The sequence below is a fragment of the Microplitis mediator genome, chromosome 4 (genome assembly GCF_029852145.1).
Source record: "Microplitis mediator isolate UGA2020A chromosome 4, iyMicMedi2.1, whole genome shotgun sequence".
NCBI lineage: Eukaryota > Metazoa > Arthropoda > Insecta > Hymenoptera > Braconidae > Microplitis > Microplitis mediator.
The window spans coordinates 13,976,495-13,996,506 of NC_079972.1; the positions used below are offsets into that span (position 1 = coordinate 13,976,495).

The 20,012-nt window shown below is 29.3% G+C and overlaps 2 protein-coding genes across 2 annotated transcripts; both read left to right on the forward strand.

Annotated features, from left to right (window-relative positions):
* The first annotated feature begins 227 nt into the window (after positions 1-227).
* On the forward strand, positions 228-5,136 carry LOC130666764 (protein C12orf4). Its single transcript, XM_057468018.1, has 9 exons — positions 228-421; positions 503-1,028; positions 1,095-1,316; positions 1,459-1,662; positions 2,687-2,802; positions 2,982-3,118; positions 3,209-3,329; positions 3,842-3,960; positions 4,123-5,136. Exons 2-9 carry the CDS (start codon positions 529-531, stop codon positions 4,360-4,362), a joined length of 1,659 nt encoding a protein of 552 aa, XP_057324001.1. The 5' UTR covers positions 228-421; positions 503-528; the 3' UTR covers positions 4,363-5,136.
* A 516-nt stretch (positions 5,137-5,652) lies between these two features.
* LOC130666767 (phospholipase A2 inhibitor-like) lies at positions 5,653-10,965 on the forward strand. The gene is made up of 4 exons (XM_057468021.1): positions 5,653-5,838; positions 6,197-6,553; positions 7,069-7,667; positions 8,477-10,965. Exons 1-4 carry the CDS (start codon positions 5,782-5,784, stop codon positions 8,760-8,762), a joined length of 1,299 nt encoding a protein of 432 aa, XP_057324004.1. The 5' UTR covers positions 5,653-5,781; the 3' UTR covers positions 8,763-10,965.
* The last annotated feature ends 9,047 nt before the right edge of the window (positions 10,966-20,012 follow it).

The window sequence follows — 20,012 nt, forward strand, 5'->3', positions numbered from 1 at the left end:
AAAGTCCTTAGATTGGCCCATATCAATATTTAATGCCCCGGAAGTCAGAATATTTGTCCGATATCTGCTACATTCTCATACGTTTTATTTATTTTCTAAGTTGTCTTTACGTTTCGTTCAAATATTCCCGCCATTTGCAGATGCGCGAAAAAACGTCTTGCTGCCAACATATATTTTGTAAACAGGAATAAAAAAAATTTATAAAGTTGGTAAGTGTTAAGATGGGCGTAAAAAAAATTTGTAAACATTTCAAATCATCAAATAATTAGTCAATTATTTAATTAGACAGAATGTTTTTTATTTAAATAAATTATAAAATTTATAACAAACATTTTTATGTTTTAAAACAAGTTTAATAGTACTCAATAATTGATATTATTATTTTATCCTGTAGGTTATATTTATAACCTACACAATATATGTAAGTAATATATTTGTTTATAAAATTTAAATATTAAATTTGAACTGTCAATTAAAATAATCAAAATTTATTTATTTTCAGTAAATTTTAAAAGTTTAAATAAAAAAATGTCTGAGGATAATTTCAGAGAAAAAATATTTTTATTCGAATTTCCCACTTGTACTACTGGTCAAAAGTACTCACTAGAAATACCATTGAAAATTCCATACAGTGGATCAATTAAAGAATTGACATATCGAGTAATGAGTGCATTTAAATTGCCCTGTTATGTAGAGAAAGATTTATTATATTCTCTGGAAGAAAAAGTAAAAGAGTGGACGCAAAATTATTACGATGAGCGGGATGAGAAACAGATAAAATCAGCGCAGAATGGAGAAGTCGACGTTGAAAAGATAATTAAAAATTGGGAAAAAGCTTACAGAGAAAAAACAGCCGAGTACGCGCAGCCCATGGGTACAACCGATGAAGAATTATTTGCAGCGGCTTATCACAAGCTCGTTCACTCGCCGTCTTTGGAACCGATTTTACAAGCAGAGCATAAATATGGCAGAGATGTTACTGAAGTTATACAGATTAAAAACTCCGAATATGATCAGTTGACGCAAAAGTAATATTTTAGTAGTGGGAATAAATTTTTTTGTAATTTTGAATGTAATTATTAATTTTTTTTTAGACAAACAGAAGAAATGCGAGTCGCGGTTGAAAAATTAGAATTAGGATCAACGGAAAAATCAATAAATGAAATGGCGGCGAGACATTTTGAAGAACAAAGTCTACTACAGGGTCATTGGGGATCAAGAATAGATGCGTTGAAATTAGAACAACGACGACAGTATCGTAATTGGATCATGAGATTACTTGAGGAGCAACAGACTAATATGTTACCGACTCCAGTGTAATTTTATTTACTTATTTTTTTTTTAAATTTCAAAAGAGCTGTAACTTTTTTGGCTACACGCGTTTTGATCACCGGACGAAATTTCTTTATGATAAAATATATATGAAAAATTATTATTTTTTTTTAAATTTTATTTTAGTGGATCGCCGGTAGTGCCCATGCCATTTGCACCAGAAATCACTGAGACGGTGGATACTAAGGAAAAAATAAAAGCGTCTGATTATCCGCAGCTGGAAGAAAGTTTTACAATCCATTTAGGATCACAAATGAAACAAATGCATAACATACGAATTTTAACCGGCGACGTACTGGACTTTTGTCGCACTAAAAATAATGCATCGAGGTATTTATTTATTTTATTTTAATTGATATAATAGTTGACCAAATACTAGGACAGGTTTGATGGATCTCATTTTAATTTACCGACAATTAATAAATTTCTATTAACAATTCAATTTTATATCAAAATATTTATTATAAAATGATAGTTTTTTTGTTACAAAGTACAGTCCATTTATGGTTTTGTATTTTACAAAATAAAAAATCTGAAAAACCCCAAAACTTCCCGCTGTTTTGGAGCTCGGAGAGCTTGAAAATGATGTTATTTTATGAATTTTTGAGCTCTTCGTGCTCAAAAAACAGTTGGATTGACAGAAACTAAATTTCCCTGAAAAAAATAATTCTTGTCTGACGATATCTCCAGAATAAATCTACCGATTTGCATATCGGACGCGCGAATTTCAAATTATGCAACAGAAACCATAAGATTTTTTTTTTTAATTTTAATCTTTCGAATTATGTGAAAACTTTCCAACCGATTGACTTCAAAATCTAATCAGATCTAAGTCTTGATGAACTTTTTCGATTGCCGCCAAATTCAAATCAGTTGATTCGTTCCAAAGATACCGTACGACAAAAATTAGTTTACACCCACACACACAAGGCCTCGATATATCGAAATCATATGAAAATTCGATTTTTGAAAATCAGACCAAAACCAATAACTTTCCTTTTTTTTTAATTTTAAATTTTTATAGCGGGAAGTTTAAAAAATTCAAATTAAATAAATTTACCATATTATAAAAAAAAAATTATTTTTAATTAGTAATTAAATTTCTTACTTTATGTGTATTCATAAATAACATAAATTTTTTAATCTTATCACTTGTTTATCAAATATTTATTACAAAAATCGTAGCATTTTAAACTTTAATTGCAACTATCTCAAGCGTAATGATAAAAATTGAGTGATAACGCAGACCCAAACTCAATTAAAAATAATTATACTCCTTTAATATCAACAAATACATATTTATTTGCTGCACAGCAATAAGTACCAACTATATATATATTTTTTTTTAAATCAGCATGGAACCAACTCCTCAAAGACTGCAAACAGCCTTAGGATTATACTCAAACGACCTTTGCGGTATTGTCGTACTGAGTGACAATCACTTAGGAAGTTACTCAGGCATCACTAAAGGTTTTAACAGAAATAATTCTATTGTCAATTAATATCTTTCAAAAATTGTTTATTTAAATTTAAAAATCGGAGCAACTTTTTATCAATAATTATTTTTAAAACGAATTTGCGTAATACTCTGACTCAAAATCAAGTAGACGTCGTCACACGACTGATCTCTGATGAACTTTTACTTTTAGAATTATCAACTATATGCCAACTGACAACGGAGTTTCATTTTCCTTCAATGGAAGAGCAGTTGGAAAAAATACGGGATGATGTAAAAGAAGCTGTCGCCTGGAGACAAGCTCATCATAAAGATACTAATGATTTACCAGTACTATTAATATTTATTTATTCATTTAATCAGTTATAATATTTCATTTATCACATGGGTATTAATTCATTTTATTTTATCAATTGAAAGGTCAAAAAGTCTGCGTCAAGTAAATCATTGCAGACTGGAGATGTTTTTATTACAAGACATTCTAATTTAGCTCAGGTTCACGTTATTTTTCATATGGTCATTAACGATTCATTGAGATCAGGTATTCAAATTTAAATTAAATATTTGGTACGGAAGGCGAATAATAGTCGAATTTATTTATTCAAATTTCAGTATTTGCTTCGGGCTTATAATTTAATTTTTGACTTACAAGGAAAAAATTATAAGAATTTATTATCCCTGTAAAAAAATTCAGTCTAAAAATGTTCCAAAGGAGTTGGACATGTGGAACTTTTACACTTGAGACAGATTAGAACTGCGAGCGGAACTTTTTCTGAAATTTTGTAATTTTGATAGCAGAAAAAAATTTTATCTATGACTTTATATGAGCAAAATGTATTTTAAAAACGTTATTTTTCCACTCAAAATTTGGTCATGTGTTTAGATTAACTTTTTTTTTTTACTATCAAAAGTTCCATAGGAAATTCTAATCCGTGTCAAGCTTAGAAGTTCCACATGTCGAGCTTTTTTGGACTATTTTTAGAACGAATTTTTTTTACGCGGGTAACAATAATTTTAATTTTTCAAATTATTCAAACGGTTTTATTTTACTAGGAGATATAAATTCACGCCATCCAGCAATATTGGGATTGAGAAATATTTTAAAAACAGCATGTTGTAATGACGTAACAACACTTACTATTCCTGTGTTACTAGTCCACGAAATGACAGAAGTATTTTTTCTTATAATTATTATCAATTTTACGCACAAGGACCGAGACCCCAAAATTTGAGTCGAATAATCAAAAATACTTAGGGTTGGAGTTTCCTTGTGCGATTATTTATTTTTCAGTAAGCGATGAGAGGGTAAATAAAAGCAAAATTTTTTTTTACAGGATATGACTGTCGCATGGTGCACAAAACGTGCTGAGCTTGTATATAAATGTGTGAAAGGTTTTATGATTGAAATGGCGTCCTGGGGAGGAGCTGAACTTAAAAATTTACAATTTCTCCTTCCCAAAGGAATGTCTGAAGAAGTTTTTGGCACTCTTGCAACAATGTTGCCTAGTATCTTTCGTGTTTCTAATCCATTGGTGTTCAAAGTTACCAATGCGCCAGTTACACCAAAAAAATAATTTTTTATTCTCCACACTAAAAAATTTTGGTGTAAAAATGGTCCCCGAGAACTTTACACGGCCGTGTAGTGTGAAATATTGGTGTAAAAAATCCTCGGTGTAAATTATCCATTGGTGTAATCATGACACGGTGTAATTAATTTTTTACACCATTCCGGGTTGTAATTTTGATTAATATTAAATAGCATTTTGAAAATTTGAATATTTTTATGCATGACGGTGTAAAAATTTTTAATCCACCGTCTAAATTTAACACGATATTTGGTGTAATTTCACACCAAAATTCTTACACCGAGTCCAAAAATTTTTTAAGTAAGTATGTGAGCCGCTAGTTTTTTTCAATCTGAGTAAAAGTTTTTTTTGGTAATTTTATTAAAAATTTAACACTTAGGCCTAATTAAATTTTTTATCTAAATTTTAAAAAAGTTCTGATTGATTTTTAAAAATTTAAAAAAATTTTTTTATTGTTCCCATGGCAATAATTTTAAAAATAAATTTTTCAAGTGCATTTGCTGTCAAAATTTTAAGCTTAAAATTTTTTTTAATTTTAACGAAGAAAAAAAAATCTTAAAGTTTAAAAATTTAGCGGTCGCTTAAAAATACCGACGACGAAACTCTGATTAAATAATTAAGTATTATAACGAAATTATTTAAAATATAAATAAAAATCTGTGATTATTTGCTCATTTTTATATTAATAAAAATAATTTATTAATTAAGTTTATTACAACAAACGTTAATATGATTAGATATAATAATTACGTGCAATAAATAATTATAAATGCGTGATTAATTATTAATTTTATTTGTAAATTGACTTTTTATTTATCGCAAAATGAATTTGATTAAATTTTTTCTACACTTAAATATTAATTAATTAAAATTAATAAATGAATTGTAAATTAATGTAATACTCATATATTTTATAATAAATTTATATATACATACATAATAAAAATTCTACTACAAAAATATTTTTTTTTTTTAATCAAACAAGTACCTGATAAGATTAGCGGTAATTTTTATAGCCAATAACAAAATTTCCTCGTACTATCGGTTAATTAAAAATCAATTTTTGATAACAAGTAAATTATGTTGCATTGAAGAAAGAAAAGTGTAAGAGATAGTGGAGAAAATGATTAAATAGTTAATTGATAGAGTGGTAAGTATAAATTATTTATATAAATAATGTGTATTTATAATTATTATCGCGGATTATCTTTAAAAAATGGTACATTAGCCCCGCAATAATGAACTTATGACCTAATCGTGTTGTCTGAAACACGCTAGTCTTGAGTCTTTAGTTTTAGTTTAAGCGGCAGTGGCGGTTCTTAAAACATCTTGGACTTAGATCCCGAGTTAATCGGGAGAAAATCAATTTTTTTTTTTTTTTTTTTTGTGTAAACAAATTTTTCAAAAATGTGGTCAAGTTTTTTTGTTTTTATTGTATTGGTTTTCGGTGTCGAATCGACTGTGGTGAGTGTTCCCGTATAAGAATATATTTACGATATATAAATGTAATGTATCAAAATCTTTAGCCGCAGAAAAATTTTTTACCCAAAATTTTTAAATTTTTTACTATGAATCCTAGTAATAAATTTTTTGAGTTCGGTACGCGTTTATTTAAAACTTTAAGACTTAAATGATAATTTTCCCGGTTAAATTTTCTATCACCGCCTCATCTAAGCGATTTTTTAAAAAATCATTTTTTTACCGCGAAAAATTTAAAAAATAGAATTTTACTTTCAAAATTTAAAATTATGAATTTTCCTCAGTATCATTTCGACGAGTGGATTTTTTTTCTACATTTCTGTATACCAACATATTTTTACAGGTGGATTTATCATACAGGGGGTTAAAGAAAGAGCAATTTTTCGTGTCAATACAGCCGCAAATAAATTTACACGAAGTGACAGATTTGATATTAAAAGGAAACAATTTTGACAGTTTCCTTGATTGTTCAACAAATCTAGATAATTTGAAATCATTAGATTTGGCAGAGAATCATTTGCAAAGATTTTTTTTCCTCTGCAAAGAAGAGTACAATTTAGAGTACTTGAATGTCAGCCACAATTATCTCGAATATATCGACGATTTCGCGTTGAATAATCGTACGTCCAAATTAAAAATGCTCGATCTTTCGTGGAATAAATTGACTGTCATCAATGAAACAATGATCGAACATATGAAGGTATAGACATTTTTTGTATCACAATTAGAGCCAGGATTTTTACTATGATTTAAAAGTAACAATTAGTAATTAATGCTGTCGAATTTTTGATATTACGGCAGAAATATTGGTCGTATAAAAAAATTTTTCAAATAAAAGTTGTTTAAAATTTAATTTTATAAAAAAAATGTCTCTTACAATTTTTTTGTGGAACTAATAACAAAGCCGTAATTTCAAAATTAAGATTTCCATAATTATCAAAAATTTAAATCATTCATTATGAATCTTAATTTTGTAATTACGGTAAAAATATTGGTCGTATAAAAAAATCATAAGAGACATTTTTTTTGTAAAATTAAATTTCCTATAACTTTTGTTTCAAAACTTTTTTTATAAGACCAATATTTTCGGCGTAATATCAAACATATGAACCATTCATTTCAAAATTGAGGCAAAAATCTTGTCCCTAGTCATAATTTACCAAAAAAAAAATCATTTTTAATTTCAAAAAAGAAATAAATTTTTTTTTTTAATAGATACTGGAATATTTGTCGATAGCAAGCAATCCAGTGGTCGACATTCACGAAAGCGCGTTTACAAACCAAAAAAATTTGTTGCATTTAGACATGAGTAATGTGTCCGCACCATTTTTACCAACTTCTTTATTTCGACCTTTAGCAAAGTTATCATTTCTAAATATATCATTCAATCCCATCGAGACATTGCCATTTCTGCCGGTAATGTTAATGGAACTAGACATTTCGGGGACTAACATACTATTCATAAGTGAAATTTCACTGCCGCATTTGTCTAGGCTGCACTTGAATTACATGCATAATGTAACGGAAGTTATCTTAAATGATTTCGAAAATATGACGATGCTAGAATTGATAACATTAGAAAACTGCCCCATGCTGACGGAGTTTCGCGTCTGGCCGCCTAATAGCAAACTCCTGCCACGCTTAAGACATTTGTCTTTGAAAGGAAGTGCACTGGAGACACTGAACGAAGATTTACGTCCGATTCTTCAGAGAACTGCTGTCGTCGATTTACAAAATAATCCTTGGCATTGCGATTGTAGGATGCAGTGGATCAATCGGTTCAATCTTTCCAGCGAACTTAGTCATAGAATCAGGTAATTTTATTTTACTAATTAGTATATTACGCACCTAAGGAGAAAAGTAGAACATTTCGACCCGCCCCTGAAAATTGCAATTTTTTAAACTCAATCAGCAAAATTGTTTTTTTTTTAAAGTTAGTGATTCCCGCGCGAAAAAATATATAACCCGGCAAAATAGTATAGGGTAGAGGTACCGTTTTTGGCCACTTTAGGGCCAGTTTTGGACCAGTTTTGGACACTTGAAAAATTTAAATCAAATATTTTGTAAAATACGCAATACCATAATTATTTTTTTAAATTTCTTTAGAGATACTTTTATCCCACCATTAAAATGGAAATTTTATTTTACACTTTTTCATTAATTAAAATAAAGGATTAAATGTCCAAAAATGGAGCAGTGGCCTCAAGTGGTACCTCTACCCTATATGCGTCATATCTTTAGTATTGTCGTATGCTATTTTGTCAGCATATAAAATTTTGAAAAAAAAGGAAACCCGCGAAATTAAATTTTTCAAAACACTTTTCAACAGTCGACTAAAAAGTTTCCATCGTATCACATACCATAGATCGATAACATATCACACATGCGTTGATAAAAATAATTTTGGTATCATTGATCGACGTGTGATGTCGCTTTCTGTCAGAATTCAAAACTCCGCCAACCAAATTAATTTTTTTTCAAGAATCAATTAACGATCAGAGCAATTAATGTAAATTAATATTAACGGCTTAAATAGATTTCGGTTTGCATCAGAAAGTGGGAACTGAACGAAATGAATAACGAATAATTGCAATTAATTAATTCATTAATTAATTTATTACAGGTGTAAAACGCCGGAAGAACATGCCGGGAAATTATTATCGATAATTCCAAATCACGAGCTGATATGCGTTGAAATATTGAGCACGGCTTATCCAGCGATATGGGCATCAATATCGATTATAATTCTGGGAATAATATTCGCGGGAATTTATCTCGTATGGCGAGGGCCTCTCAGACACTGGATTCTTCCGAAACACGGCGGCGATACTGTGTCATACAAAAATGTCAAGGAGTCATCCAACGACTTGATAAGAATCCTAGTCACCGATGACCGTGCTGAGGATTAAAAAAAATTTTATTTCAGTAAAAACTATCGATAACTCCTAAATTAGATTACGAAAACTCCTAGTAAATTATATAGATTTGATGTTACCTGTAGCTGTTCATCGGAGAATAAAAAGTTGTGTGACGCGAAGGGCGCAAACAATAATTTGTAACGTATTATTGAAGTGTATGGATCTGAATAGATGCTCAAAATTGACGTTAATGTACAAAAGCCAGAAAACATTCTGATTTACGGTTCATTTAGTAAACTATTACCAAACCATAATCACAGCCCCATTTCACCCTATCCTACCACTAGTATAACTGACGAGCGTCTCTGCCTATACTATTACTATTTTTTTATCTCCGTTGTATCCAATTGAAAATGTTGATACGAGGGAAGAAAAGAGAAAAGAAGAGTTGAGTCGAGTCTCTGAATGAAAGTTCACCATGCGAGCTATTCCCTACACTTTCAATCAACCAACCCCTTTAACAAATCACTCCTTTTTTACCTTCAGCTCAACCACAGTCTTCATATATATATATATATACATTCTATAGATATATGTGAAAAAATAGTACCACAAAAGTACGGGTTGACTGCTTTTAAATAAAACTTGAGTATCTTCTTCATTTTATATATATATCCATATATATATTTCGTTTTAACATTTCATTAGATCAGAGTTACGATTCGTCAAGCAAATTAATAACTTACTTTTTAAAAAATGAATATGGTAAAAAATTTTGTATCAAAACTTCTAAAGGTTTTTTGGTTAATTAAATCATATAATTTGAAATTTATAGGGGAGGGAGGGGCAAAAGGGGGTACTTAAGGAAATACAAAGTTTTCGAGGACTCAAATACGCTAAATCTTTTTTTTTTAATGATATTCAAAGTAAATAGAAGAAATTTTCAGTTACTGTTGAAAAAAAAATTTTTCATTTCTGCGGGCAAAGTGGGGTACCCCCCAAAAAAGGTAAAAAAAAAAATTTTCTGGATTTTAAACGAATTTGATTAAGTTTAATTTTTTTGTAAGTAATTTACATGAAGAAAAATTATATTTTACATGTTTATTGGAGACAAAAGAAGAAAAAAATTTTTAATAGTTTTTATGATAAAACAAACGTCATTAATATTTTTCAACTGACAATTGATTTTTGAAAAAGTTTATCAAAAAAAATTCAAAGTACCGCTTAATTATATTTACAGAAGTGATTTTTGAATGTTTAAAAACCATTTAAAATATAAAATTTTTTTTTATCAAATTTTGGGGGTACCCCGTTTTGCCTACCCTACCCCTTTTTGCCCCCGGCCCCCCTTCCCCTAATTTGAAATTTATAAACATTTTTTTTTAAATTTTATATTGAATGGAAAAAAAAATTTCGAGTATCAAAAATCGATTTTATAAAAATTATTTTTTTTGCTGTGTGTGGTTTGGTAACGTTTGGTCAGATCAAATGATTTTCATATATATGTATTAAGATCGTCAGAAGCCTTGACATGAACGGTGATCGCGTGCGATGTAGCGATGAGCCTTTGTGCTAAAGTATGATCTTCCTACGGGAAGCATATCGAGTTACACGTTATACGTGTGCTCAAACTCATCATATTCACATTATAGTGCATTAACAGTAGGCTACTTCATATATATATACATATATATTCGCATATATGTGCCATAATTTGTATACGTATACAGAGCCCGTATCTTCGCTCGATTTACAATATAAAATATAATATATATATATTAATTCTACATCAAGATATTATTGCATGCCAATGTCATATTTGACAAGGCAATATATGAAGTGCGTTTATATGTTTGTACTGGCACAAGAAAAATTTTACATTATGAAATAAAAATAAAAATTTTCTTAGGATTATAAATAATTTCTTGGCGCGAAAAAAATTTTCTCGTCCTATGAAAATTTTCGGTTTAAATTTAAAGTGCAAAAAATTTCTTAGATCTTTTTCTTCTGAATATGTATATATATATAAGAAAATAAAAAATTTTTTTACACGAGATTTGCAGCAGCATTGAAGGATCCAGACAATTTTTAATCTGACTTCGATTGTAAAACATATTTTTTAAATTTTATTTTGTATTTAAATTCGCGCCTTTCGCGGGTCGTGTATCGTTTGATTTTTTTTAGGTGTAAATTAAAGTTATGTTAAATATATATTTATAAAATAAAATAAATAATAATATTTTTGAAAATAAAATCCATGTGTTGAGTTCTTTGGAGTTTAATTTAAATGTTGTTACAGTTTTTTAAACTTTACGCTTAATTATAAGAAATGAAATAAAAAATTTATGCCTGGGTAATAGTATAGAAGAAGTTGGCATTTTTGCTTACTGTTTACAATAATCGAGATAGAAGACAAGGGCGCGGGAAAACTTAAATGTTCATAATTATTTTTAAACATTCACTCAATTTCCTGTTAAAAAATTTGGATAAGAAAAAAAAAATTCATAAAATTCCAGACCCAAATGAATTTATTTTCATCACATTTTAAAATTTTTTCAAAAACAATTTCGAGATGGATTTAAAAATATTTATGAATTAACGCGCGTTACAAAATATAATTTTCCGACGAGTTTGTTCATTAAATTTCAATAAATAAACAAATAAATAAAATGGCAATGAGGCAGAAATTAAAAATAATTGAATGAATATTTAACGTATTTAAATAAATAAAATTAACTGGTATTTTTTTTTGACAATGTATGTAATCGTTTAATGAACCGAGCGATATGGGAACAAATAGTTGTAAAATAAAATGAAATCGGAGGACATTTTATTCGGTATTGTTAAAAACCACAGTAATATGGATATTTTGTTTTTAATGGCGGTGGTGACGTTGGCGAGTATTTTTTGGCCAAGGGGATTTTATCTGATTAAACCGTCATGGAAACATGGGGTTACGCGTGTAAGCTGGGCTATACGCGCGTCCATGGGGAACATCGAACAACTGAATAATGAAAATAAAACCCACGATGTTATCGTTAAGCACTGAGGGATTACCAACGCATCAGCGCGTCCCCGATGAACTTACTCAGTCCGTGTACACATCATACTCCGTACCACGTATGTACATTTATACATACTCCACTCACTTCCATGTAAATCCGTCACATCACAAAACATTGTAACACGTTATACTAAATTTACATTCATGATAGTTTAAAAAAATTTTAAAACCGAATTCCGGCAAAAAAAAAATTTACACCTTTTTTTTTTTCTTTTATTATAAAAAATTTATTTTATAAACCAATACTACAATTAAATATTTATTGTTTAGTAAAAGGTACGACATTTTTATCACCCACTAATTTTTAATAAATTTTTTTTTCAATTTTCAGTTATAGGGGAGGGAGGGACAAAACGGGGCAGTGAAAGAAATCGTAAGTTTTCGGGAACTTACCTTGATATTTTTTTGAATATTCACGGAAAAAAGAGCAGTTGAAAAATTGCTCATATCTAAGTATTTATTACAGTTTCTATAGTAGTAAAGCTGCGACTCTAAAACTGTAAAAGTTACATTTTTTATCCAAGAATGACAAATATTACAGTTTCAAACTCGATATTATCCGATTGAACTGTAAAATTTGCTGCTTAAAATTGTATTAATTTTATTACAATAACAAATTTCTAAAATTACAGTTTAAGCTTTAATGTTTAAAGATTTTTGCCCCGAAGGCCTTATTCACTATAGAAACTGTAATTTTTCAACTGCTCTTGTTTCCGTGTTTTAATTGAATATAAAAAATTTTCAGCTGCCGTTAAAAAAAGATTTTCATTTTCTGCGGGCAAAACGGTGCACCCCCTAAAAAATCTGAAAAAAAATTTCTGGATATTAACAAACTGATAAAATTTTCTTGTAAAATTTTCATAAAGAAAATTTATATTTCGCGATTATTGAATGCAGAGGAAAAAAAAATTTCAATAGTTTTTATTACAAAACCAAAGTCCTCAATATTTTTCAGCTGACACTCAATTTTTGAAAAAGTTTAACAAATAAAATTCAAAATAATCCTAAATTATATTTACAAAAGTGATTTTGGAATCTTAAAAAAATATTTTAGCCCCTTCCCCCCTACCCTATAATTTTTTTTAAATGAAACAAAGTAATCAGACGCGAAATTAAACTAAAAAAAATTCAACTCACCATCATATATTTTTGTAATTAAGTAAATAAAAATTACCAATTTACGATAAAATTATTTACACCCTCCATATACCCAGCATATATACGGTTAGTAAAGACCAATGGAGAGAAGTATAACAATAATATATTAAACATGAATCCATTGGTACACGAGTTACGTGTTGTATCATTGTGTGCACCCTTCTCAAACCATCAACACTCAGCAAATCATCCCTTGTTGCCGGCAGACATTTAGTATTATTTAGTATACACATCAGCCATCACAAGCAGAAAATAAACTAGTACAGTATAGTATAGTCTCACATATGATAAAAAAAATATATTTAAAGAGAAGAGTATTTGACTAGTTTTAGGGGTAATGGCCGAATGTATATGCCGGCATTATTCCAAGGTGCGAAGGTTTCGCCGCAAATACTCTGCGGACAATAAAAGTGAGTGTGGGTATGAGCATGTAGAGAATGTTGAGGTGCAAGAGGGTAGTGTGACTACGAACAGTGAATGCTACACGGCAAGCCGCTTACGATTGGATCAATGCCGACGATCTGTCTATAATATATAATGACGATGATAATAATAACAGTCTAGGTATAGAGGATAGAAGTAGATCTTTTAGAATTATATTCAGTTGTCCGAGTGTCTGGCTTTATGTATTTGAGAACTTTTATAATTCAAAATCGGCGTGAACTGCGGTAGCTTAAATATCTTATTATATAGTTGAGGTCCGAGTTCATCTCATGCTTTCTCGCCTTTTTACTTTTTACCTTAACATTTTATAATGTATATTATATGGATTATGGTCAATGAATTATTGTGCTAGGCTACTACTGGTGATCCGATTTTGAGGGATACTTATATACGGGACTGAATTCATTGAAATAAATATTTGAAACACGACACGAGGCACACGTTCTTATGATATATCTGGAGCTTTTAGTTTTTTACACAGAAAAAAATAATTTCGTGTACTACGCACAGAATTTTATGGTATTTTTTGCATCTAAAATTTATAGGAAAATTATTATAGTCATAGTAACATGAGGACAGTACACTGTTAAAAATAATTTGAAAATTACAATTCAAAAGGAATTGAATTTTCATAACTAGATATTTGAATTGTATTTTCAATGAAAAAAGCTTTAAATTTAATAAACGTAATTTAATAATCAAGCTGGTATTTAAAATTAAGAAAAAAAATATGAATTTTAATAAACGTACTTAAAATTTATACTTGTTTTTTAAATTTTCAAAACAAGTATTGAAAATTCTAAAACATATATTGAATTTTGAAAAATCTATTTAAAATTTCATAATACTTATTTGAAAATTCAAAAAAAAGTATTTGAAAATCCAAAGTGTTAATTTAAAAATTCAAAAACGCGTATTTTAAATTATATATGAAATTAGTAATGAAATTTCAAGCACAAATGTATGTGTTTATTGCGTTATATACAATCTTTGAAAATTCAAACAATTTTTTTTTACAGTGTATAGAATTATTGTACAAATTACCGATACTGTAGAAATTTTATAAATACATCGAACAGAATTTACATGGTTCATTGTAATTTTGACAAAGCAACAGATAAAATTTGTACCAACTGCATAGTAAATATTCTGATTTAACCTAATAAATTTTACTATGCACTTTGTATAAATTTTATCTGTTGCTTTGTTAAAATTACAATGCACCTTGTAAATTCTCTTCGATGTATTCTTAAAATTTTTACAGTATCGGTAATTTGTACAATAATTCCATACTGTCCTCATGTTACTATGGCATAGTAATTTTTCTATAAATTTTTGATGCAAAAAATACCATAAAATTCTCTGCGTATAAAATTTTTGTTTTCAATTCATAATGCAAAAAATTTCTTGGGGAAAGTCTGTAAAAAATTTGCAGAATTAATCCGGAGTAAATTCGGAGCAGATGACTATTTATTTATTTAATCTCGGAGTAAAATTTACTCCGAAAAGAAGTTTATTTTAAAATTGGAATTGCGAATCAGTGAATGCACATTTAAATAAAATTCGGATTACTCTGAAATCACTCCGCTGTAAAACCAGTCCCCATTTACTCCGTGTATGAGGAAATAAAATTTTGATTTAAAGAAAATTTTGAGCGAAACAGAGCACTAACTTAAAAAAAATTTATTTCATAACTGAAATATCTTCATTTCTAGTGGAAAATTAAAACAATTAAAATATTTAATACCAATATTATAAATCTGACATAAACTTTAATAAAAAAAAATATTTTCCAACTAAAAAAAAATACTGGAAGTAAAACTTTTTCTTGTAACAACAATAAGAACGGATCACTGGATCCCAAGTGACAACTTTTCGTTAACTTTTTTCTCACCGTCTGTTGTCATACTACATATATATATGTATCTATATATATGTATATATGTATAGTGTACGTATAGATCTGACATTACGAGAAGCAAAAATACAGTTAATCCTAGTCCCTTAGCAAATAGTCACGTTCTAGAGACGACCAGAGTCCAGAGTCTAGTCCGAAGGAATATAACTCATGTCTCAAAGAATGAGAATGAGAAAGAAAAGAAGTAGAAGCAGTAGCAAAAGCACCTGAGTAGTCTCGTCTGAGCTCAGACATTAAAACTCTCCTGAATCGTAATTTTTACAACTAAAAATTTTCCACTCTCTCTACTCCTCCCGGACGTCGGGTCGGTAATTACTTCCAGATGTGGCAAAAATTTCATCGGTATCTTTTTTTTTCTATTACTACGTAGAATATATAGATCTTTGTATAGAAATTCAATACCTATACCAATACCGTAAAGATTTAAAAGCTGTGTGCATAGAAATGTAAACAGCAACACTATTCGGCATTTCACTTTTGACAATACCATGAGAATGATGCACTTTACGTCGCCTCATTATATATTCCCATGGTCAAAAGTATCCAGTCTTTATTTTAGAAGATTTTCTTGTCTATGCTGTCTGGGTCTTAAATTTAAAAATTCATGAGAGTAAGATAGGGGCCAAAAATACCTGCATAAATTTCATGCTCATACTGGCCAGCTATCATATGGTTCAAGTATCTGGCGCGTACTTAAAATTTAAATGCAAGGTCTGGCTGTGCTTTAAAATCTAAAGCTACTTAATTATCTTTTATGGTTTTTGGAATTATTTTTTCTTAACACCGGTCTATAATCCACCCCGGTCAGGTATTGACGCAGTTCTGTGTACTGTGTATTTTGTATATTGTGTGGCTTAGGTTTGTTGAATGTATTAGGATTGGAATTTCCCGAGATACTGAGATCAATGACTATTTATTCAATATGATTTTGTCCAGAGTATAAGGGACAGAAGAATTATATGTAAATATCTGTATATGATACCGGTGGCAAAATGAGCGCCGTAAAAAATTACAATTTTTTATTTTTTTTTTTATTTTTCCTTCGATAAAAATTTTTTTATTTTGTGACCTGATTTGAAAAAAAAATTATTTTTATGTGGACTGTAAAAAATCGGGAGTAAATTCGCATTTTATTTAAATCCGCATTCACTCCGAACCGGAGTCAATATTAAAATAAAATTTCCTCGGAGTAAAATTTACTCTGAAAATTTTTTACAGGGTGGGGTAAAATGAGACATTTAAAAAAAATTTTAAAAAAAGCCAACAAAATTTTTTTACAGAAAATTAAAAAAATTGATTTTGTACCAAAAATTAAAAATTATAAAATTTTTGACTAAAAACTTAAAATCATAAAATTTTGTACTAAAAATTTAAAATTATAAAATTTTTGTGTGAGCAAAAATTTAAATTAAGTCATAACTAAATAATATATTTATTTTAGTATTTAATTAAAACTGAAATTATCTGGATTATTTATCAAGTATAAATTGATTGTCATCAGACATTTTTATTAAATTTAATAAATTGATATCTTTGAAAATTATTTATAAGTCCAATTTCGATCTCTCTTAATTCTTCAACCACTTAACTAGATAATTACTACAATAATATAATTCACGTCGTGAGACAAAATCCACTAATTGATTCTCTAAGAAGCTGTTGAGGCCTTCAAGTGAGTTTTGTTGTTCCATTTCTTCTTATCTTCATACTTGTCGTAATGTTTTTATTTACGTTATTTTTCGTGAGAGGGTAAAAGGTCAAATGATTTAAAAAAATGTAACTGTAACGTCACACGAAGAGCTAGAGGTGGGAGGGTAGATAGAGACAGCGGAGGGTGGTCGAGAGTATGGAGGGATTCGACATATGAGAAACCACAAGTCAAAAAATATAGAAGAGGGTGAAATGTAACAACAAACACCTTAGGGTAAATAGCCAATGGCGCCTATTCTCAAGACATATGACATATTTAATGTGTATATAGTGTACATATATAGTATATTTATATATATATGGTCCAAAGGTTGATATCAAGTTCCCGGAGCACTTCCTCTGTCTCGTTTTATGGCGCCACTGCGAGCCCGAAAGCTCCTCAATATTTTTATAAAGTAATATATATTAATGTATATATATATATATATATAGTTTTGGTAAAAAATATTTTTCTTGTCATCTTTCCATCATAAATGGAATTTTACCATTTGGTATATTAAATATGGTTACGTATTTTTTTTTTAAATTTAATATTTTATTGTTGACATAAAATGCGAGGATAGATCTGCTGCGGAAAATCATTGTGCATATGAAATTTTACGATTCATTGGTACATGCCATTATTATTAGAGTAAAATATATAATATATATATATATATATATATATATATATATATGAACTGAAAAAAGATAAACGAATGGGCAGTAACAGGAGAGGTGTACAATAAAATGATTGTGTGTTGAATTGAAGCAGAAAATTATTGGTCCATCTGTGAGATGGATTAAAAGCACAATATATATTCAATATAAATATATTTTTAGTGATTTCAATAACGAGTATGTACTTAATATTAACACACAAAATCTGTTAATTCGAATATTCATAAATATTTCATTTTATTTTGGTAAATTGTAAAAAATTTGCGGAGTGAACACGGATTAAATCTGGAGACTGCGGAACGGATGACTATTTGTTTAATCTTGGAGTATAATTCACTCCAAAGAGTTTATTTTAATATCAAAACTCCGAATCACGGAGTAAATTCTGATTTAAATAAAATCCTTAATCACTCCGTATTTTTTACAGTGTAATGAAAAATTAGTAGTTTTTTTTTATATTTAATTTCAAATTCTAGCATTGATATTCTGAAAATTGACGCATGTGAAATGTCAGTATCCATATCTTGAGATATTAAAACCCTAGCGGATCCGAATTACGGTAAATTACGGCAATTAACGTAATTTACCGTAATGTACGGTATCGAGCAGAATTACCGTAGTTTACGGCGAAATACGGTAATTTCCCGTATTTCGCCGTAATTTACGGTAAAATATAATAATCTACCGTAGATTGCGATAAATTACCGTATTTTTGCCGTAAATTGCGGTAATTCTGCTGGGTACCGTAAATTGCGGTAAATTACAGTAATGACTGGAATTTACTGTAACTTGAATCCGCTAGGAAACCTAAAATTTTGTCAAACAATTTTTTTGTTACTCTTTGAAAAAGTATCAGTGAAAAGCGAATATTTACTGAATGGAGTACTTTTCACTGATTCATTTTGAAAGAGTAACAAAAAAAATTTTTGACAAAATTTCAGGTTTCCTAGCGAATTCGAATTACGCGAAATTTCGGTAATTACTGTGAATTTCCGCAATTTACGGTATCCAGCAGAATTGCCTTAATTTACGGTAAAATATAATAATCTACCGTAAATTGCGGTAAATTACAGTAATTACCGGAATTTACCGTAATTCAAATCCGCTAGGGAACCTGAAATTTTGTCAAAAATTTTTTTTGTTACTCTCTTGAAATGTATCAGTGAAAAGTGAATATTCACTGATGGAGTACTTTTCACTGATTCATTTTAAAAGAGTACTTTTGATAATCCATTTTTTCGATAAATTTGATGCTTCTACTCTCTAAAAATGAATCAGTGAAATTCACTTCAAATTAGTGAATATTCACTGGGAACCAGCTATAAGTATACCATCGGTTGAATGAGTGGTATACTTATAGCTGTAGAAATAGCGACTATCCACTGATTCGCGAGAATTTCACTAATTCATTTTTAGAGAGTATAAAAATAAACTTCATAATAATTTTCTAATTTATGAAAAAAAAAACTAACTACTTAAAATATAATTCTGGCAGGGTGTATTTAACTTTTTCATCCCCGTCAATCCCTAATTTAAAAATTCACAGTAAATTATAATTGAGCATTTACATTAGTCCTCGTTAGCAAGATCATTAAAAAGCAGAGTCGCAACCTCACTATAAAAACAGTAGCACTCAATATTTTTTCTAAAAATTTAAAAACTAAAACAAACACAAATTAAGTTGCAGTGGCGCCACAACAGATGCGTCTCGTCATCTTGAGCAATTCAAACCTGACACATATCTTTCCCTCATTTCTCTCACTAAGCATATATGTATACCTATATATAGATTTAGGAATATACATATAAAGTTCTAAAGAAAATTCACCTCAGCCTCAGCCAGGCTTCAAATTTCGACGTTTATACACACACTCTACGTATAAATCTCGTTCACGTTTCTCTCAGTATTCTACATCATATATATATTCTATATTATATACTATATACTATGTACTATGTACTACATACTACATAACAGAAAAGCTTGAGTTGGTTATACCAGTGGGGTTGGAGTTGGATGCTCCCGGGTCTCCTGAGCAAACAACTTGGAGTAGAATGGCGAGACGCATTTCCTCGGCGCCACTTGCATCGCCAAGTTTACAACCTAAATTGACTTCTTGATCCAGTGACAAGCTGGCAATATTAAACTCGAGTCCTCGTAAAAATCACCACCATTTTTCCTTTGAAAAAAACTTTAAACAAAATTATTATTTACGCAAAACATTTAACATAAAAATAATTCAACCATTTTTTCGTTGCCTTTTTAAATACCCCGGGTAAAACTACAACCCCAAATATATAAGTTATTTACCACCAAGACCCCATTAGAAACCCGTTAAATAATGAA